This window comes from Pipistrellus kuhlii, unplaced genomic scaffold, assembly GCF_014108245.1.
Source record: "Pipistrellus kuhlii isolate mPipKuh1 unplaced genomic scaffold, mPipKuh1.p scaffold_m20_p_1, whole genome shotgun sequence".
Lineage (NCBI taxonomy): Eukaryota > Metazoa > Chordata > Mammalia > Chiroptera > Vespertilionidae > Pipistrellus > Pipistrellus kuhlii.
The window spans coordinates 77,861,642-77,884,151 of record NW_023425404.1 but is presented as its reverse complement, the minus strand read 5'-3'; the positions used below and the strand labels follow the sequence as shown (position 1 = coordinate 77,884,151).

Genomic DNA, 22,510 nt, shown 5'->3' with positions numbered 1-22,510 from the left:
TCATTTGAAGTATATGGTTTAGTGTTCTTAATTTTTTAAAAACAGTATATTCAGTGTGTGTAATCATTATATTCTAATTTTAAAAACATTTTCACCACTCAGAAAGAAACCTTGTACCCATTAGTTATTTCCCATTCCAACCCTTCTCGCCCCCTCGACCAAGGAAACTTTTTACCCTCTGTCTCTGTAGATGTGCCTATTCTGAACATTTCATATATAAGGAATCATATAATTTTTTGTGAGTAGCTTTTTTTTTTACTTAGCATAGTGTTTTCAAAGTTCATCCATTATCTGTGAATGTTCCATTGTGTGGATAACATTTATCCATTCACTAGTTGATAGGTATTTGGGTTGTTTCCACTTTTTGGCCATTATGAATAATGCCGTTATGACCATACTTATAGAAAGTGTGTGTGGAAGTATGTTTTCATTTCTCTAGGAATGGAATTGTTGAGTCATACAGTAATTGTTTCACATGTTGAGGAACTGCCTTACAGAGGGGCTATATATGTGTGAAGGTTCCAGTTGCCACACATCCTCTCCAGCACTAGTTTTTGCTTTTTGATTAGTATATAGCCACCTACTGGGTATGAAACGATATCTCATTGTGGTTTTTGCTTTTCCTTGATGAGAAATGATGTTGAGTATTTTTTCATGTGCTCATCAGCCATTTGTGTATTGTCTTTGGAAAAATGTCTGTTCAAATATTTTGCTCATTTTAATTAGTTTTTTGTTAATCCTCACCCAAGGATATTTTTCCCATTGATTTTTGAGTGGAAGGGAGAGAGGAGGGTGAGAGAGATCCAAGAGCTTGATGGGAGACACACACATGGATTGCTTGCTTCCTAAAGGCGCCCCCACCTGGGTTGGGCGTCAAACCAAAGTCTGAGGTATATGCCCTTGACTGGGAATCAAATCCATGAACCTTTGGGCTGATGCTCTAACCACTGAGCAAACCAGCCAAAGCTATTTTGCTCATTGTTTTTTGTTTTATTACTGAGTTGTAAGATTATTTAAAGAACATTTGGATGTCTCTTGTTAGGTATATTATTTACAAATATTTTGTCATTCTTTGGGTTGCCCTTTCACTTTCTTAATGGTAACCTTTGAAGAACAAGTTTTTAATTCTGATGAAGTTCACTGTATCTGTTTTGTCTTGGATGCTTTGTGCTGCTGTTGTATGTAAGAAACCACCATTGCCTAACCCAAGGAAGGTCATGAAGATTTCTCTTAGGAGTCTCAGCTTAGATTTCAGTCTGTGATCTACTTTGAACTAAGTTTTGTTTGGTGTGAGATAGGCATTCAAATTCTTTTGCATGTGGATATCCAATTGTTCCATAATTATTTGAACAGGCACTAGTATTTATATTTGAATTTTATTTATTGAGAACATAGACTGCAGAGAATAGTATAATGAATCTGCCATGTACCCATGTATATCTAGCTTTAATAGTTATTATTTTGTCATTTTACCCTAATCTTTTTTCTTTTTCTTTCTGGAGAGTATTTTAAATACAATCCCATTATTTTTAAGTTCTCCAGGTGGTTATAACATGCAGCCATGGCCCAGTTACTGTTAGAAGATTATCCAAATCTTGTCACATAAATATGTCATTTAGAAATCATTTTAAAATTCACTGTTCATTTAGAAGGAGCTAAAGGTTACCCATTTTAAAATATTAAACATTTTAATACTTAAATCTAGTTGAGGATTCTGATCTGATCAAAATCTTTATGCCTTTCGTGGCTGTTAACTGGCTTTTCAAAATCAGGGAGCAAGTCATTCCCTTCGTCAGTTTTCATCAACATGTAACCACTATGGATAGCCCACCAGTACTGCAGACTTCTGTTAGATTAATCACACTTCTACATGCATATTACTGCTTTTGTTGCCCCTTTTCAGTCCCCTCTGCTGCCTGACTTGGTTTTGTCTTCCAGGTATATCCCCACCGCAGCTGCATTCGGCGGTTTGTGTATTGGCGCCCTGTCAGTGTTGGCCGACTTCTTAGGGGCCATTGGCTCTGGCACTGGAATTCTGCTTGCAGTCACTATTATTTATCAATATTTTGAAATATTTGTTAAGGAACAGGCTGAAGTAGGTGGGATGGGTGCTTTGTTTTTCTAAATGTTTCAATATTTTTGTGTGAAGGGAAAACATTTTGACACATTGTTTTTGTCAAATAATGCTGACTCCACCCCCCCCCCCTTTTTTTTTAAGTGCTAACTGTCCCATTTTTGAAATGGGCACCAAGCTTAAGTCTGTGTGCAGCATTAGTACCAGCTGCCTTAAAACTGAAGTTTACATTACTCCTTAGAACATGTACATGTAGTGTTGCCTGTGATGCTGGAAACCAATGTACCTGCCTTGCCGTGTTGTTTTGACGGTGAGGTAATGTGGATCAGTTTTGCACACATTCAAAACACTCAGCATTTCCCCCACTTGTTTAAAATATAGTTTAAATTGCCACTTTCCAGTATTTTGGGCTTATCTATATTTTAGATATAATTTTTATACTTTTTGTGTAGCATCCATGTTCCAGCCCTCCCTCTTCATCCCTTCCCTTTGTCCCTTCTCAAAGCAGCCACTTAGCCCAGATGGGCCAAGTCAAGCTTCTGTCATTAGAAAAACTGCTTGTAATTACTATTCATGTTTTCCATTCTTCTTCCTTCCCAGTGACAGCACGGTTGGTGCTGTTTTTACTGTATTGGCTATGCCTTTGGATCCCAAGTCACTTGAGAAAGATCTTTCAAGATACTATGCCCCAGTTGTGTTTTTCTTTTTTTTAATCCCTAGAGACGTAATTCTCAAGCAGTGTCTGTAGTTCAGTGGGGGTGAACAATGAGTAATTCATGCTAGGAATCTGTGTACGTTGTTGTACTTTGTAGCAGCAACATGAGTGTAAACAGTAGACAATAAACTTTTATTTAATACAACTGTTTCAGTTGTGTTGGAAAAATAAAAAAAAATCTGAAATTAAGTGCTTCGTGTAAATTCATTGTATTCATACAAAATCTATCCTGAGATGCCTATTGCAAGAGGTAAAATGTTGACCTAATATAGAATTCAGGTCTCTTCTAACCCCTTGAGTTTATTAGGAATACCTAATAAATTTCTTGGATTAGGTTAGATAACAGCTTAAGTTAAAGAAAATGGATTAAACATATTTGCATTTAGCATTTAAATGAAGACTATAGCTTACCTATAATTATAATTCCATACCACCACAAGCATATTTTTTATTTTATTAAAAAGGTAATTTCAAATTTCCATTAAATTTAGCTGAATACAAAGTCTTAGTGAAGGAGACCTTATGGCCTTATTTATAAAACAAAAACATGGCTACTCTCCTCAGGCTTCAAAATTTCAGGAAGGGCACTTCAAATGGCTTTGTATTTGCATGTTTCAGCGCCAGAGCATAGGAATAGACCCTAGCATCCACTGTCAGATGTTCTTCAGTTACCAGTGCTACAGGAAGCAAAGAATATAAGTCAGACAATGATGTTAATAGAAGATAATACCCCTTGTCATTCAGTCAATATTTACTGGGCAATTACTATACACCAGTCCCTATGCTAGATGCAGGTAAAAGTGAACAAGACATTTTCTGCCTTCAAGGATCTTACTCTAGTGGAACTGTGTGTGTGTGTGTGTGTGTGTGTGTGTGTGTGTGTGTGTGTGTATATACATATATTCATATATACATACACACACACACACACACACACACACACACACACACACACATATGCCTAAGTGACCATGATGACCAAACAACTGGAACAAGTTCTACCAGCGGGCAGACAAAATACAGGAGCTGCCTCTTGGTGGTCAGTGTGCTCCCACAGCCAGCCTCCTGAGGGGTCCCACGCCTCAGGTGGCAGGTGGCAGGTGGCAGGCCCTGATCAGCACTGGGCAAGATGGCCCCCATAGGCCCTGATCACCAGCCAGGCTTAGGGACCCCACCTGTGCACAAATTTTGTGCAATGGGCCTCTATAAAAGCAGGGTTACGTTTCAGCTTGGGATGAGCAAAAAAGAATAAAGATAGAAGAGCATATCAGAGATGATGATTTTGTGTGTTAAAATAGCAAAGCTTTATAGATTCACTTTTTCATTTATAGCTCACTATTGGACTCTGCTAATATGAAGCTGTATAGTGATGAATACTCATTTATTGAAGACTCATTCATCTTTCCTGCTGCTAGGGGATAATTTTGCACATACATGTTAACTGTGTGCATGGTAGGATTAGAATTCTATAAAAAATATCTCAGAGCCCTAACTGATTTGGCTCAATAGATAGAGCATTGGCCTGTGGACTGAAAGATCCCAGGTTTGATTCCGGTCAAGGGCATGTACCTTGATTGCAGGCACATCTCCAGTAGGGAGTGTGTAGGAGGCAGCTGATCAATGTTTCTAACTCTCTATCCCTCTCCCTTCCTCTCTGTAAAAATTCAATAAAATATATTTAAAAAAAAAAGTGAGATCTCAGACTTATTACAAAGAACTTTAATGGAGGTTATCAGACTTCAAATTTGTTTTGTTTTCCTAGCCACTTGTTTAGGGACACGCTGAGACACTTTAATTCTTAGAGGCAGGGTTATGTCCTCCTCCTCTGCATGCAGGTGCTTGCTAAGTGTTGAAAGCTTATTCCTTGTAGCAAGCTAAATTCAAGAACCTTCCTACTTTTCAAATGTGATGAATAAATGATTTGATTACTATCTTTTGATTCTAGTAAAGCTAGAAGAACTGGTTCTTTTACCCCTCCCCCTTCTCTATAACCCTTTCTACCTTCCTCCCTTCCTCCCTGTCTCGCTTCATATTTCCCCCTTTTCTAAGGCCAGAAGGGAAGTTAACTTAGGTGGAAGGAAGAAGGAATTAAAAGATAAAATTTGCTGATATAAAAAAATAAAAAGCATATAACATTTAAGCACTGTTTGTCAACATTATCCCATTTATTCATGTCTCCGCAGACTGACTAGGGGCTATCTAGTCTATACATGAGAGAAGCTCAGAGAGAATATGAAACTTGTTCAAAGTCATAACTAATAAATGTTTGAGCCTCAAACCCAATCAGATTTGTCAGACTCAAAGTTAAATCCTGCTTATAATTGATGGCCATGGCTTTATCTGAGGAAATACCTAATAAATTATTGAGTCTTCAGTACAAGTATTTATAATTTTGACTTTGAATTTAAAGGTGGCTTTTACCTTAGGTTTAATTTTTAAAATGGCAAAGTAGGAATGGAAACTTTCTGGGAATCTGAAATCACCGCAGTTTTTGAAAGACCCACTTTACTTTTTAAATAAGCAACAGACATTAGAAATAAAATTATAAGCCATTGGTACCTAAGGGAGGTAGAAAGAGCCTGTTCTCAAAGCTTCAGGTGAAACAGGGCTTTGAATTAGTTTTTGAAACAGAAATTAGGTAAGTGAACAGGCAACCCGCTCAGCCTGTGCAGAGAGCTTCTTAAAAGGCCTCTCATGTCTTCAGTGCAGTGTATCCTGATGTACTTCTATCAAAGAACATCTGTCCACATAACCTTATTTTTTATTTTATTTAAAAAAAAATCCCTAACAGGTAAGCTGGCCAGGAATTTCACAATAAATTGCTAACTATATGACCAATAATTTACTAAGGGTCACACAGCTAGTTTGTATGGTTCATTATATCAGCACATTGCACTTGGCATACAGTAGATATCAATATTTATAGAAGGAATATTATTCAATTCTTTAACTTATACCTGCACAAAGAACCATCTAATAACTAGCATATTTGAGAATCAGCTAAGTGATATCTAATTACGCCTCTGCATTGTCATGGGTTAAAGATTTAAGGTGTAGAATAGTTTGGGCTAACTAGTGGGAATATAATGTTGACTCTTCTATAGGAGAAAAAAAGCCCCCGGCCGAAAGCTCAGGTGAAAGCTTTCATTGACATGGGATGTTTTGCTCTATTTTCAAATTCTATGCCACCAGAAAGGAAAAGTATTATTGGCCAACTGCAGCTTTACAACAGTTTCTAGGTATTTGACTTTAAGGAGGAAGAATATAAAGACACAATTCTCCTTAGTTCCCCTTTGCTGGGGATGGGGAGGAGGAAACCAGAGAAAGTTTGGTAATAATCTCAGGAAAGCTTACCTTCAAGTCTCTTCATCAGGTCATTCTTTGGTAAGGAAATTACTTCCACAAATTCTAAACAAACAAACCACAAGTGAAAACAAAACTAAAGAACGGGAGAGCCTACCAGAACAACACAAATGCCTGTAGCCATTACCACTACATTAAGCCATATACATTGTCAGCCACTGCGAGTTGAATAACATACCTCCATCTCCTGAAAATAAACAGAAGGAGAAAATTTTAGCAAGGCCTGGAGTGGTAAAACATTGGAAGGTTTTTGTGCAAGACAAATAGAATCTGAGAGTAGCAGTCCTTGGACAAAATGAAAGGTGAGGCAGAGGGTGGCTACCTGTCAACTTGAAAGGGAGGGAGGGAGGAAGGGGAACATTTTTTAATTGCTTAAGATGCTGGAAACTTCACCCATACCACTTCACCTTTTTTGTTGTTAATCCTCACCTGAGGATATTTTTACCATTAATCTTTAGAGAGTGAAAAGGAGGGAGAGAAAGAGAAAAACAATGATGTGTGAGACACATCGATAGGTTGCCTCCTGCATGTGCCCCAAACGGGCTGGGGATGGAACCTGCCACCTAAGTGCTTGGACTGACACTCTAACCACTGAGCACACCAGCCAGGGCCTTCCATCTTTTCTTAACCTCACTTCAGTATCTACACAGTCTGCATGAGTGCTAACTCAGAACATACTGGTCTTTGAAAATAAAAAGGCTATCCTATATAATAAAAGCCTAACATTCGAAGTGTCTGGTTGGCCATTCAACCAATCAAAGCATAATATGCTACGGCCTCTCAACTGCTTGCTATGACGTGCACTGACCACCAACGGGCAGATGCTCTGATCAGTAGGTGAGCTGGCTGCTGGAGTCCAGCTGATCAGGACTGAGCAAGATGGGCTGGACATGCCCTGGAGTCCTCCAGGCATCCCTCCCCAGGCTCTATCATGCACAGGTGGGGTTCCCTCGGCCTGGCTTGCTCCCTCTTGCAATCCGAGACCCCTTGGGATGTTGGAGAGCCAGTTTTGGCCCAATCCTGCAGGCCAGGCCAAGAGACCCCAGTGATGCACAAATTCATGCACTGGTCCTCTAGTAAGAATATAATAGAAGCCTGGGTCACAAAATTTATCATGTTCACCATTTTTAAAGTTATAATTCAGTAGTATTAAATAGGTTTACATTGTTGTGCAAACATTAGGACTATCTCAAGAACTTTTTCATCATCCCAAATGGAAACCTGTTACCCACTGAACACTAACTTCCCCATCCCTATACCTCTGTTTTCTGTCTCTATGAATGCACTAACTCCAGGTATCTCCTATTAGTGCAGTCACACATTATTTTTCCTTCTGAGTCTGGCTTCTTTCACTTAGCAAAATGTTTCTAAGGTTTATCCAAGTCATAGCATGTATCGGTCTCTTACGGCTGAATTTTATTCCATTACTTGAATATACCACATTTTGTTATCCATCTGTTAATGGGTTGCTTGGGTTGCTTCTACCTTTAGGGTATTCTGAGATGCTGTATGAACATTGGTGTACAAGGTATCTGTTTGAACCCCTGCTTTCAATTTCTAGGAGTATAATTAGGTATATACCTACGAGTGTTACTGCCACATCAATTTGCTACTTTAAAAAATCAAGCATTTAAAATAAGCCACAATGGGATGCCAAAGCATTTAGGAACAACTAAAGGATGGGAAATGGAAGGCATCACTCTCATACAGGATTTCTTATGATGTATGTATGATCACCTTGTTTGAGGGGGTGGTGAGGAACTGAGGCATTAAAGCTTCTAATTCCAAACTTGCAAAGAAATAGAGAGCAAAGAATTTACTGAAAGCTTTTCTAAGAGTTAAGCTGCTGTTCTGTAATAATTACTTATGCCATTCCTATAAATATGAAGATATAAATCAGTGATTTTGATGATCTTCAGTGTTTACTATTTAGCTTCATACAGAAAATATGGAAATGTGTAATTTAACATTTTAAGAAATCATAAAAATAGGTAAAAGAATAATGCTAAAATACACAAGATTATGAAAATAGCCAGGAATACTCATGAAGCTTCTGCAAAAGACAATTATTCTTTTGACCAATCAAAAATCAATCTATTGTAGTAACTTAGAAGTTAAATGATATTTAATGGAGTTCATCTACCTTCAATGTAGCTCACTTACCTGGATTTGGCTTGGGTCTTACATTTTCAGCCTCATCTCCATTAATAGTTACTGTCACGATGTGTGTGGTACAGTTTGACAAACCTGGATCCATACATACAGCTATGGAGAGAAGCAGCAGGTCATTTTTACAGACATCAGTCAGATGTCATGTTTCATGACTTAAATGTCTTTGGAAGAAGACTGGTCTCATAATTCCTTTAACACAGAATTTATACATGAAAACTAGTTTAATTCTAGTCAGTATATGCTGTAGGGCTGTAGAGCATAGAAGTAGTCAGTATTCATGTTTTCCCCAGAGTTCCTGCGTAACATTTGGTAAGTAAGTCTGAGGGGTTAGATGGTCCTACTGACATGTAAATCCTTTTACTACATCAAGAAAAAAATCTCCAAAGGAGCATGGCATGTGCATAAGGTATGAATATAAAAAAGCTCAGATGTGAGAAACTCTGGAAGGCAACACAATTTCCTAATTCTTCTCCAGTTTCAGGTCCTTTCTGTTCACACTTCCTCTCATTTGGAGGAGATGGGAAGTTTACGTGCCCAAATCTAATTATGATTTCTCTTCAGTGAATTAGCTGAAATAAAATTTATCTGAATTCTTCCCATAAAGAACACCCAATCAATCAATCCTTTTATACACAGAAGAATCTACTGTCCCAAGTGCACCCCTGGAAAGCAATACAAACCTGGAGAACATTCAGCAACATCACCTTTATAGCCAGTTTCTTCTTCCAGCTCCCGCAGAGCAGCTGCTTCGGGGCTTTCGTTATCATCTATGAGACCTGGAAGTCCAAATCATTTGTGAGGTGGGAGGCGGAAGTCCACTTTTCTTTGATCCTCTCCTAACACAGCTGCTGCTGAGCTACGTGAGAAGAATCAGAGGATTGTGAAAAGTGGTCTTACAGATAAAGCTGAGGTTTGGAACTTTTATAGGAAAAAAAAAAAAAAGGACAAAAGCATGAAACCCTGGGCAGATTAAGTTGGTTCTGACAGTCCCCATCTATTCTCTTACTTAGACCTAGATTGTTTTCCAAGCATCTCAGCACTAACTAATAGGCAGCATAACTAATAAGAACATTGGCAGCATCGACTGTGAGGACAAGTGGCTTGGTGGTGCTGACTGGTCCAGGTTTTGGACCTAGCTATGTGTCTACAGCACAGGAAGCCTATTAACTCAGTTTCCTCTCATGTTAGATGGGGACAGTTGTCACCTATCCCACTTTCCTCCCTCACAGAATAATGTGGAGACCCTGCAGTGAAACGCCAAGATGAAGATCACTTCTGAGGAAGAAGAACAGAAAGGACAGAAGCGAAGGCTGGTGGACTTCACTGTGGTCACTGTGAGAAGTAAGTGGCGAGAGGTCAAGTGGGAGGAGGGCAGTAGCAACTCTGAGTCATTTTCCTGAAAGGAATAAAAATTGCAAAAAGAAAGGTGAAATATAGGCTATTCCTTAGTGAAATGGTAAGTAAATGAGAGAGAAAATAAAGTTAATTACAGAATGGGATGGTGTTTAAAAATATAAAACTTAAACCACGAATGATAAATGAGATCTAATCTCTTCTGATGGAACAAACCAATTAAATCCTATAATAATACACTGCATAAGTTCTAGATAGCTTAACTTACTGTGCAACTGAAAAGATATTTTAGTGGAAATGAAAACAATTTATTTGGTCTACATACATCCGGGAAGGCCAAGATATCTTTTCCATTCATCGTTTTTGGAGTCTGGCCTAGTTATTACTATACATTGCTTGTCAGAGGCAGATTGCTAGTGATAGAAGATGAAGTAAATTGACTAATTAGCAAAAAGCAATTACTCAAAGAGCTAGAAAGAATGTGGGAAAGGAGGGAAGGTGGCTTGGGAAGGTGAGCTGTGACACCGCCTTTCTGTCACCTCGATGGGTTACTGCACCAGGAGTGTGTGGCTGGAGGTGCTGCACTACAGAAATGGTTTTACTGAACTTAGAAGCCCAGGGACAGATACAAAGGTTTAAATGTCTAAACTCTGCAGTACTCAGGCTCTGCCCGACCAGTCCCAAGAAGCAGTTCTGTTCCCTGTGTGTAGACTCACCTGCAGGGAATTCCAGGCAGTAGCTGCCCATGGGTGGACGGAACTGTTTCACCAGAATGACACATTCATAGTGAAGAGTTCTTTGCAGTACTGGGATAATCACCACACCTGTCACCAGGAAATAAGACGAAGTCTCTAATGAAAGGTCAGTCTGTTTATAGCAATCTGTTTACAGCAATCTAACTAAAATCCCATATTTTAAGAAATGCTGCATCAGAAATCTACCTTACTGTAGCCACTAGCAACAGGGAGTTAAAAGCTACAGTACTGGCAGTGAACTTGGAAGTTATTCTCACTTAGAAATTAATTATAGAGTATCCCTGGCTGGTGTGTTAGGTGGTTAGAGTGTTGGTCCATCCACTGAAGGGTCACAGGTTTGATTCCTGGTCAGGGCAGATACCCAGGTTGTGGGTTAAGCTGCGGTCAGGCAGGTGTGTGAGGCAATTGATCAAGTTTCTCGCTCACACTGATATTTCTCTTTCCCTTTCCCTTCCTCTCTCTCTAGAGTTAATGAAAACCATATCCTTGGGTGAGGATTTTAAAAAAAGTAGTTAAAGAACAAGCACTCACACTTCCATGTTGTTTATAGATCAAGTGAATTACCTGGTCTTACAACAAAAACAAAAACCCACTGGGTCCTAGAAAACACAAACTGCCCAGAAGTACCCTCCCACCCCCGCCAACACCTTCCCAGCTGGGAAGACAGCACCATGCAAGTACTGTTTGCTTCCAATAAAAAACAGGAACAGAATGGAAAAATAAAAGGGAAAAAGAAAGATGTATTTTCTAAATTCCCCTAGACCAGTGTTTCCCAAAGTGTGGTACGCGTACCCCCAGGGGTACGGGAAGAGTTTGGTGGGGGTACGTGTTGCACTGGAGTTTGGTGGGGATATGCACTGCACCGTGCTTAGCTGCACCTAATTCTACGTTCTCATGAGTACGAGGGGTACTCAGCATTACGAAAATTATAGAAGGAGTACACATATGTCAAAAGTTTGGGAAAAACCGCAGACCAATGGTCGGGAAACTCATTAGTCAACAGAGCCAAATATCAATAGTACAACGATTGAAATTTCTTTTGAGAGCCAAATTTTTTAAACTTAACCTTCTTCTAACGCCACTTCTTTAAAATAGACTTGCCCCGGCCATGGTATTTTGTGGAAGAGCCACACTCAAGGGGCCAAAGAGCTGCATGTGGCTTGCGAGCTGCAGTTTGCCGACCACGGCCCTAGACCAGAGGTGAATTTCAGGATTGTTTCTGGGACCTTGGCAGTCAAACCATTCATTCTTGGGAGGGTAAACTGAATGAATAATTGTTTCTTAATCCCATTTCCTTATCCTATATAATAAAAACCTAATATGCTATGTGTCTGGCTAACTGTTCAATCAATCAAAGCATAATATGCTAATGATATGCTAAGGCCACTCAACAGGTCGCTATGATGTGCACTGACCACCAGGGGGCAGTTGACCAGTTGCTACGATATGCACTGACCAACAGGGGCAGATGCTCCAACCAGTAGGTTAGCTTGCTGCTGGAGTCTGGGCGATTGGGACTGAGTGAGATGGCTGGACATTCCCTGGAGTCCTCCAGGGGTCCCTTCCCAACTGGCCAAGCTCCAGCATCCCTCCCCAGCCTCTATCGTGCACAGGTGGGGTCCCTCGGTCTGGCCCGCACACTCTTGTAATCCAGGACCCCTTGGGGGTTGTTGGAGAGCCAGTTTTGGCCCGACCCCACAGGCCAGGCTGAAGAACCCCTCTGGTGCACGAATTCATGCACCGGGCCTCTAATCAGCTATAAACCACATGGATGAGAGTGGGAAGTAGTGCAAATAAGTTTTCCAAAATTAAGGCTCTCACCTAGATCCTTTGAACAGAATACAAAGGATTTCTGAGTCATATCAGATCTAGACACAGTATGTTGCTTCAAATTCTATTGATTTGTGTCTGGCTATAAATATTAGTGTACATCTTTCCCTCAAAAACACTGTGTGGAGCTTAGATAACAGGAGCCAGAAGTTATTTATAAAGAAAGCCCTACTTAGTTACACAGTATTACAAAAACAAATATTAAATTTAAAGATAAAAGATCATAATTGAAGATCATTCTGCCCTGAGATCTTGGTGACAAACCAAAGCAAAACACAACCCTCCTGCACCTTGCCTACTACAATAATGTGTGGTAACTTCTCTTAGGAAGAGTTATAATAGGTTTGCACTCATACCATCAGCTGACTGTCCTTTCTTGGTTGTTCGTTTCACAGTTTCCCAAGTTCTATTTAGGCAAAGAAGAAAAAACAAAATCATTAATGCCAAAGAGGAGAATACTCTTAGGTTTTGTGTGTACAGCAAGTACTTTACAAATGCAGAGCATGCAAATGTACACATGGTCGACAAGACCAAGCAGTACAGATATGTATTGTTTTAAAAAGCCAATTGTGCTGTCTTACAGCTTTTGAGAAGGACCAAAGAAAACCTGCTATGGAACATTTAGCTCTCTGGGTGCTGTCACTTGAGCTGCCTTTCAAGTCAATACTCAAAATACTTTAGTTTGTATCATAAATCTACAGGGAGCAGCACGGTTGGTGACAATGGCTTTCGAAGCTGTTAAGCAGTGTGTGTGTGCACAATAAGCCCCCATGAAAAAAGGGTACTCTGCATAATGAGAACGAGTTGGATATTTATACAATTTAGATTTTAAAATCTGCAACCTAAAATACACAATTTAGGAAAGCAAGACCTTTCTATTTATTAACTGAGGAATCCTTAAATTTAGGAGAGTGCTCTATTATATGTGTGTGACATCTTATCTAAGAGGAAAATATCCCTAGAGGAAAATGAGGTAACAGAAGGTTCTTGCTGCTGTTTAAGACTTCCTTCCTAATTAGCTATTTGTTTCAGAAGAACATTGTACTGAAAATCCAGTTATTGGAACAATCATGTTGTTTATAGGGGGAAGGGCATATGAGAAAAATTCTCCCTTCACTCTCATTCCTTAAATAAGAAAAAGCAGTGGTAAGAGAGGGGAGTGAAGGAGACACCTGACGTGGCTCTGGGAACTGGGATAAGAAAGGCGTCAACGTCTCATTACAGTAACAGTGAGCATAAGATTTGTTACTTGGAGCAAGCCTCATACTTTGTGTCTGGTTTGAGGTGTGGTCATGCCACACTTATATTTTGAAAAAAATTCAGATACTTAATCTAGTTAAAAACACACAACTTTCTGTAAACTAGATCTTTCAATGTTGTATCCACATTTTACAGGGCAAAAACGTTAAAATGAACCTATGAAAATCAAAGATGACTATGACAACTCACAGCTGCCCAACATTCCTGTTAGTAGCAAGAAGCCAACCATAAGCAATTCTGATGTCAGTAACACAGATTGCAAGAGACATAACACCTTTTGGTATAGCTCTCTCTGCTGCCTCTTAAGATTAGTCCTAAGGACTGAAGAAGACAGTGCTGGGAAAAGCACTGAGGGTCCCATCCCAAATACACTAGGAATAAGGGAAAAAGAGTAGCATCATTATAGTGGTTAAGATGAGATAAATAAGCAGTAATAAGCCATCAATTATAAGCAATAAAACAAGTGCATTTATAACAAACAATAGAACAAGAATGCCCCATGAAGACTCTTATTGTCTTAAAGGGACTCTAAGATGTGTACATTGGGCTGAGTAAGAAAATCTTAGTCTCTAATTACCTACCAGCTAACCCATAGCCACAACCTCCTTGAGAGTTTTCTCATTTACAAAGCTAGAGAATTAAGAGCATGTTATCTCGTTAACCTCTTGTAACTTTAGAATTTTGATTCTAATGAAAGTTATTTCATTTTTTAGTCTTTGTTATAGGAAATCCTGTTTTGTTTTCCTCTCTTTAGTCAACCAACACAAGAGATAGGAAGGCCACAAGAGGGCAAATGCCAGCATCCTTTTATACTTCTAAAATTAATTTCACAGCCTCTTCCATGAGTCACACAGTGAAACAAAGGATTCTCTCGCTGCGATTTTTCCTCATGTACATGCTTCTGTATCAGGTAACATATAAAACATTTTATAAATTTATAAATTGTGGCCTACTGCAAAGTACAGAACTCCATTCTTCTAATGAAAAATGAAATGCCACTGCTTCAGGAAGACCTCTTTGGAGGCCACGAGGAAGGCCTATGTGAGGAAGACTGGAAGTGAACATTGAGCCTGCAACCCAGGCATATGGCTTGACCGGGAATCCTTAACCGTGACCTCCTGGTTCAATCACTGAGCCGCACTGGCCAGGACTCTAGTTTTTTCTTACATATCATTTGACAGAGTTTAAAAAGCATATATATAATTTTCTACTTTGTTAGCAAGTTACTAATTTTTTTTTCATATTGCTGGGTTGTCTTCATAATCTGCCTTGTGGATGGATGCATGGATTTTACAAAATGAATACACTAAAATAATTATTCCCTTATATTTACAAAGTTTAGGTTGCTATCAATTTTTTTTTTTTTTTTTTTTTAGTTTTGGTGAACATCTTTAGGCATAAAACTGATTGCAAATAGTTTTCTTAGCACAGTCTCAGAACCCATGGTGACCTGGCTCTAAACAGCTCCGCCCCCAACCATATCTTTATGGCAATTGGTACATGTTGTGAAATGCTTTATGAAAGATTTTCTTTTCCAATTTACATTTCCATGAGCAAGGTTTAAGCATGTAACTTTTACCTCAAACACAATGTTTCCTCTTTAATTCTAATTTAAAGGTTAGAATTGGTTTAATTAAAAGGAATATTATTAACGATTTTGCTGCTTTATCAGCTTAAATTAGCCTTGTCCCAAAAGTTTTAGGTTCACATTAATCTACTTGGGGGGAATGGTGTTAAAATAACTACCTGACTAGTTATTGTAACAAGTTTATAAATTTATAAACATGCATAGATTGTAAGTTATTCAAACATTCTAACAATAAGAAAACAGCTAAATTATATTTCTCTATAACATAGTTTCCAATGAAGAAAATATCAAAGTTTATGCCAAACACTAAATAGAGAACTTGAGAACCTTCAATACCAAGCATTTTACAAAAGAAAAAATATAGTTTACCTCGTTTTACCAGTAGGATCCATGTAAGTTGTTTTTTCAAACTTGATCCATTTTCCTTCTGCAATTAACTAAAAGGAGATGAGACGACAGATGAGTTAGAAGCTTTCAAACTGAGTTTTTTATTTAGAAGAGTTTTTATTTTTATTTTCACATTCTCTCTATGGCCTTCCCAATTATCACACTTCCCTTCCAATAATTCATATGCAGGTTTTCAGTTGAATATATTAAATATTGTTTTCCTAACGGGTGGTTCTACTTCTATTTTGAGTTTTGGCGTTAGTATGATAGGTGAAAAGAAATGAGTTGAAAACTCTTGGGGTTGGGGTGGGGAAGGAAGACCAGAAGGGAGCAAAACGGAGTGAGGGCTTCTCTCGGATGCTTCTCTTATTCTGGCCTCTGATCTGGGTGCTAGTTATATATATGTATATATTTAGTATATGAACACATCAGTGGCATTTTACTTTCTTTTTTAAAATTTTTAAATTTTTATTTTATTGATTATGGTCTCACATAATTGTCCTTATTCCCCCATTCCCATCCCAAACCCCTCCCTAGATATGCCCCCCCAACCCCCGTTGTCCCTGGCCACTGGCTAGACCCATATGTATGCACAACAAGCATGTCAAAGTCAAAGGCTAACACAGGCCAAATAAACAAGGTTAAGTTTATGTGGGCTGCAAAAAACAAAAGCTTCTATTTTCATAGAAACATAGGTTTATTTTGATAGAGACATGCTGAATAGAAAGAGCTGAAATAAATGAGTAATCATTAACATAAAATAGAACATTTTAATAAAAGTTAGTATTTCTTCTTGAACATTAATTTACCACTGAATAACTGCATAAATTAATAAGCGTAATGCAAATAAACCTATTTTTTCTTGTTCTCTGAAAAGCTCACACCAAACAAGTCAGTACAAGATTAATGATGTGGCCATCGGCTGCTAAAATATTTGCTGCCAGTATTAGTGGAGAGAAATGGTGCGCCTGTGTGTAAGGAGTGTAAGGGAAATCATGCAACATGATGATAGTGATCAGTCATTAGCGAACGTTGTAGTTCGTTATTAATAATTATGTATAACAGGATATTGTAAGGATTAAATTACAAAATTTTTATTAAAATGTTTCTTACTGCCGGGACCGGTTTGGCTCAATGGATAGAGTGTCGGCTTGGGGACTGAGGGGCCCCGGGTTCGATTCCGGTCAAGGGCATGTACCTTGTTTGTGGGCATATCCCCTGTAGGGGGTGTGCAAGAGGCAGCTGATCAATGACTCTCTCTCATTGATGTTTCTAACTCTCTATCTCTCTCCCTTCCTCTCTGTACAAAAATCAATAAAATATATATTTTAAAAAAATGTTTCTTACATACTGTTATATTGGCTGGGCTGCAAAAATATTCATTGTGGGCCTTGAGTTTGACATGCTTGCTATACAACAAAGTTGAATGTGGGGAAACCATGTCCAATGACTGGATTTCTAAAAAGCGAGGGTAGCACTCTCAGCATTGTTCTGCCTAGATACTGAGTCTAGGTTCCCGGGACTAACTTACCGATGGCACTGCACTGCACTAAAACGAAAGTGTCGCTGTGTACATAAAGCAGCTTATAGGCTTCTGACTATCCTTTCCACTTTGTTCTTTAATCCTCACCTTTAGATATGTTTATTGATTTTAGAGAGGAAGGGAGAGAGATCCATTGATGTGAGAGAGAAACATTACTTGGTTGCCTCCTGACCAGAAATCAAACCCACAACCTTTTTGGTATACAGGACAACACTCAACCAACTGAGCGCCCAGAAGGCTGGTCTTTCACTTCTTACCAGAAACAACCTACCAATTGCCAAAAGATCTATTCACAGATAAGATAAACTTATATTTATTTACTTAACAGGAAAATAGTCTGATATTTATTTTTGCATGTTATATGCAAATACACAATACAATAATGTCATACATCCCTATATGATTTTCTTTTTTCTGCATTTTACCTTTTTAAAAATAAAGTGTACAGAAGGAGGGCTATATAACATTTAATAGGAAAGTTCTATAGAATAACAACTTATATTATGTCCTTGTAAAAATCTGGACCTCTTTAAAACATTTAACTGAAACATTCATTTTTTTAGCTTTGCTAATCAAAATTGTTTTAAGAAGTAAAACTAGGTTATAACTAATGTCAGTATATAATAGTGACTACAATTTCATTTTTTCTTTATACAAATATATTTTATTATATTCACTTGATCAAACCCTTAAGTACCTTTTAAAGATTTCAATATTTTTCTTCAAAAAGAAAAGAACTGTGTATGATTCTAAATTATGAAGAGAAATATAAAGTGTGTAAAATAAAACCAAAGTGTTTTTTATATTTCAGTATGTTTAAAAATATATAATTAGATGACCAATTATATTTTCTAAATTAATTTTACACGCTGTCTTAAAATTAATAAATTTCCACTTTTATTTAAGTGTTTTACATTAACTTTGGGAAAAATAAAGAAATAAGGGAGATTTAAAATGTTTTTATTGATTTTAGAGAGAGAGGAAAGAAGAGGGAGGGAGGGGGTGAGAGAGAAAAAAGAAACACTGATTGGTTGCCTCAGGTACACACCTGGAACAGGGACTGAACCCAAAACCTGGGCATGTGCTCTGATTGGGAATTGAACTGGTGATCTTTTGTTGCACAGGACGAAGCTCAACCAACACAGCCACATCAGCCAGGACAAAAAAATATGGGAGATTTTTAAAGGTACTCCCAAAAATACCAGAGCTTTCAAGGATAGTACTACAGGGTAATGAATCAAACAATTTTAAGTTACTTTTATTTATTTATTTAAAAAAAGCATGTTAGGAAGGCCAAAAGGGCACAGGAGCTCCCATTGGGACCGGCCCATGCTTTGGTTTTGATTGGCATTCAATTTGGAGTTCATACCAGCTTAGAATACTTGATTCTGTTCTCCAAAATTTATCTTAACATAATCACATTCTAATGAACTGTGTCCATTTTATGTATTTATAACTGAGTCAGAACTATTTACTTTAAAAAAAGTCAACTTTCAAAGAAAAACAAAACAGTGAAAGACATTGGGATATTCTAAGGCCTTAAATTCTACTCATGCCCTTAAGCAAACCTTTATCTTATGTTCCAATCAAGGCCAGCTTGTGTATTAAGCTTTTGAAAGTTTCCTAACTATTACTGAGAAATAACAGAGTAAACTGAACTTGCCAAGTGTAAATCATAATTAGCATTTGATCTCTGTGGAGCTGTAGCTTCCTTAGTTTTTCTAGCTGGTGACAGAGTTCCCTCAGGGGCTTCTCAGAAGGCTTGGAGCTTAAGTTGTATGAAAATATACTATCTAGAAAAATCTTAACTTCTATTTTTCAGTTACCAAAGATACTGAAAAGAAGATACCTTTTTGCTTTAAAATACCAGTGTCCTAATTTTCCTTTTAATTCATCATCTGAGTAGTCAGTCTCCCTGAAGAGCATTATTTACAAAATGTCCTCATAAATCTCTGCATCTTTGATATTGTTGTAAATTTAATACTTCTCATTATAGATTTTAAACAACTAAAACTTGGGGTTGTGTGTATAAATATGTAAAATAAGCAATACACTCAGATACATATAATCTATCAGAGGCCCAATGACGAAGATTCGAGCAAGAATAGGCCTTCCTTCCCCTGGCTGCCGGCACCAGCTTCTCTCTGGCACCTGAAGCCCAGGTCTTCGCTCTGGCCGCCTCCTTCTGCCTTCTGCCTTTGCCTTCGCTCTGCTGCCCTCCTTTAATTTCCTCCACCTCTGCATCCCATCCCCCAGCAGACGTCCCGCACGCACTGCTCCATGCCTGTGCATGTGCACAGCCCAGAGGCCTGGAGCAGCTGGGCGGGGTGCAACGTCCTTGCCCAACCACCACCATATTTGTGGAGGAGAGATGGTCAATTTTCATATTCTGTCTTTATTAGATAGGATATCCTACATAATAAAAGGCTAATATGAAAACTGATTGAACGACAGAACGACCAGTCGCTATGTCGCACCCTGACCACCAGGGAGTAGACATTCAACGCATGAGCTGCCCCCTGGTGGTCAGTGTGCTCCCACAGGGGAGTGCCGCTCAGTCAGAAGCCAAGCTCACAGCTGGAGAGTACAGCGCCAGTGGTGGGAGCGCTAAGGATGCCCGACTGCTGGCTTGGGCCTGCTCAGGGCTCCCGGACTGTGAGAGGGTGCAGGACAGGCTGGGGGAACCTCCCCCTTGAATGCACGAGTTTCGTGAACTGGGCCTCTAGTCCTATATAATAAAAGGCTAATATGCAAATCAACCGAACGACAGAACAACCAGTCGCAATGATGCACAATGACCACAAGGGGGCAGAAATTCAATGCAGGAGCTTTCTTCTGGTGGTCAGTGTGTTCCCACAGAAGGAGTACCACTCAGCCAGAAGCCCTGAGCCAGGCTCATAGCTGGCGAGTGCAGTGGCGCTGGCAGGATCCTCTCCCACCTACATGGCAGGGCTCCCAGACTAAGAGGGAACAGGCCAAGCTGAGGGGACCCCCCACTTCCAATGCACGAATTTCATGTATTGGGCTTCTCTCTCTCTCTCTCTCTCACTCTCTCTCTCTCTCTCTCTCTCTCTCTCTCTCTCTCTCTCTCTGTGTGTGTGTGTGTGCATGCCCATGCACACATGCATATAATTCAGGATAGATTTACATATATAAAGTTGCAAAAGATCCTATGAGCCACAAAGTATCTCTAGGATATTTCAAAACACTGGCCTCAACACTAAGTTTCATTTGTAGCACATAAACATCCCAAGACAAAACAACACAGACAGAATAATTAAAATACAACAGGATCAAGGAAAATTTTTCAGTAAAGTTTTCTCAAAGTTTGCTATGCTGAAAATATATATAAATACTCAAAAGAAAGCCTGACCCCAAAGTATATTTTGTACTCTAAACAAAATGAAAAGTAAACACAAACCCAGCCACCGTTCTTTACTTATCAATGCCAGGGATGCAAAAGCTCACATGGAAATTTTCATTGTTATGTGGTCTGAAAAGATTAATAAGTAAAACAAGTAAATGACTTTCATGTTAGCACAAAATTCTAGGTGCACTGGTTAATAATTCGGATTTTTTTCAATAGATGGAGTTACACATATGCAATTTGATATGTATGCTATTTTGTTGTATTGAAAACAAAGCTTCAAAACTTCATATGTCAAATTTGCTGAAGGTGTTAACATCATATTTTATGCATAAAATTGTCAAATTTTGTGCCAAAAAAAAAAAAAGATATCTGCGGGAAGTTTTAATTCATTACTTTATTTAAGAAAAGTGCTGCTGAAAGTTATTGTATACTTTGGGAAGTTTATGGTTGAACATACTCCATCTCAAGGTACTTGTGAACTCTGGTTTAAACACTTTAAAAGTGATGATTACAATGGGAAAGACAAAGAACATCCAGGTCAACCGAAAAAGTTTGAAGAACAACAATTACAACCATTACTGGATGAAGATGTGTGTCAAACTAAACAACAACTTGCAGAAAGATTAAACATTGCTCAGCAAACAATTGCCAATCATTTACAAGCAATAGGAAAGATTTTAAAGGAAGGAAAATGGGTGCCACATCAACTGAACTAAAGACAAATGGAAAACCCAAAAGCCTTCAGTAAGGTCATCCATTTAATCAAAGTTTAATATGCTAATGATATATATCTAGGAGTGTAAGGCTGCTCAACTGCTTGCTATGACATGCTTCGACTGGTAGGTTAAATGGACAGGTCATCCATTTAATCAAAGTGTAATATGCTAATGATATATATCTAGGAGTGTAAGGCTGCTCAACTGCTTGCTATGACATGCTTCGACTGGTAGGTTAGCTTGCTGTTGGAGTCCAGACAATCAGGACTAAGAGAGATGGGCTGGACATGCTCTGGAACCCTCCCGCAGTCGCTCCCCACCGGTCAACCTCCTGTGTCCCTCCTCAGCCCTCATCATGCACCAGTGGGATTCCTCAGCCTGGCCTGTGCCCTCTCGCAATCTGAGACCCCTCAGGGATGTCAGAGAGTCGGTGCACAATGCACAATGCTTCCAAATCTTGCATCAAATTGTGACTGGCAATGAAAAGTGGATTTATTTTAAGAATCCCAAATGCACAAAATCATGGGTTTATCCAGGTCAACCGTCAACATCGACTGCAAGGCTAAATCGCTTCAGAAAAAAGACAATGCTCTGCGTTTGGTGGGATCAGGAAAGTGTGGTGTATTATGAGCTTCTAAAACCAGGTGAAATCGTTAGTGACAACAAATAATTGAACCACGCTTTGATCGTGAAACTACCAGAATGTCCCAGAAGGCACAGCTAAGTAATTTTGCTTCACGATGACACACCATCACACACTTCAAAAACAGTTAAAGTCTTGTTAAAAGATATTGCCTGGGAAGCATTAACCTACCCGCTGTATTCATCAGACCTTGCTCCTTCAGATTACAATGGAATACAAAAATCAGAGATACATATGTCAACAAAGATGAATCTCTAAATCTTACTTTGAATAAAAATAATCAAATCACAGAGGAATACTATTATATGTATACTAGTGGCCCGGTGCACAAATACATGCACACTGAAAGGAAATTAGAAGAAATATTTTAATATCACTACTTGCCCTTTCTCTGTAATAGAAGTGTCAACCAAATTCATGATTGCCAATGACAGATTGAAACACACATTTGCTACTGGCACCAGCAAGAGCTTTATATGCATTGTGCACCGACTCTCTGACATCCCTGAGGGGTCTCAGATTGCGAGAGGGCACAGGCCAGGCTGAGGAATCCCACTGGTGCATGATGAGGGCTGGGGAGGGACACAGGAGGTTGACCAGTGGGGAGGGACTGCGGGAGGGTTCCAGAGCATGTCCAGCCCATCTCTCTTAGTCCTGATTGTCTGGACTCCAACAGCAAGCTAACCTACCAGTCGAAGCATGTCATAGCAAGCAGTTGAGCAGCCTTACACTCCTAGATAT

At 38.9% G+C, this 22,510-nt stretch overlaps 2 protein-coding genes across 10 annotated transcripts in view; one reads left to right on the top strand and one right to left on the bottom strand.

Moving 5' to 3' along the window:
- Positions 1-2,978, top strand: part of SEC61A2 (SEC61 translocon subunit alpha 2) — a 29,328-nt gene extending 26,350 nt beyond the window's left edge. For 2 of the 3 annotated variants that reach the window (XM_036452834.2, XM_045585751.1), the window contains one exon: positions 1,939-2,978. In XM_036452834.2, the coding sequence (XP_036308727.1) occupies positions 1,939-2,125 (187 nt within the window). In that variant the 3' untranslated portion in view covers positions 2,126-2,978. Of the gene's footprint in view, positions 1-890; positions 1,526-1,938 lie in introns of those variants that run through there. The other variant, XM_045585744.1, reaches the window with a different exon arrangement.
- The window catches only part of NUDT5 (nudix hydrolase 5), a 46,504-nt gene continuing 26,694 nt past the window's right edge, over positions 2,701-22,510 (bottom strand). For 5 of the 7 annotated variants that reach the window (XM_036452894.2, XM_036452879.2, XM_036452886.2 and 2 more), the window contains exons 3-10: positions 15,480-15,547; positions 12,619-12,668; positions 10,394-10,501; positions 9,005-9,100; positions 8,316-8,417; positions 6,331-6,339; positions 6,144-6,197; positions 2,701-3,466 (exon numbers count right to left, since the gene is read on the bottom strand). In XM_036452894.2, coding sequence (XP_036308787.1) covers positions 3,357-3,466; positions 6,144-6,197; positions 6,331-6,339; positions 8,316-8,417; positions 9,005-9,100; positions 10,394-10,501; positions 12,619-12,668; positions 15,480-15,547 — 597 coding nt within the window. In that variant the 3' untranslated portion in view covers positions 2,701-3,356. Of the gene's footprint in view, positions 3,467-6,143; positions 6,198-6,249; positions 6,340-8,315; positions 8,418-9,004; positions 9,101-10,393; positions 10,502-12,618; positions 12,669-15,479; positions 15,548-22,510 lie in introns of all 7 variants that reach the window. The other 2 variants (XM_045585778.1, XM_045585781.1) reach the window with 2 other exon arrangements.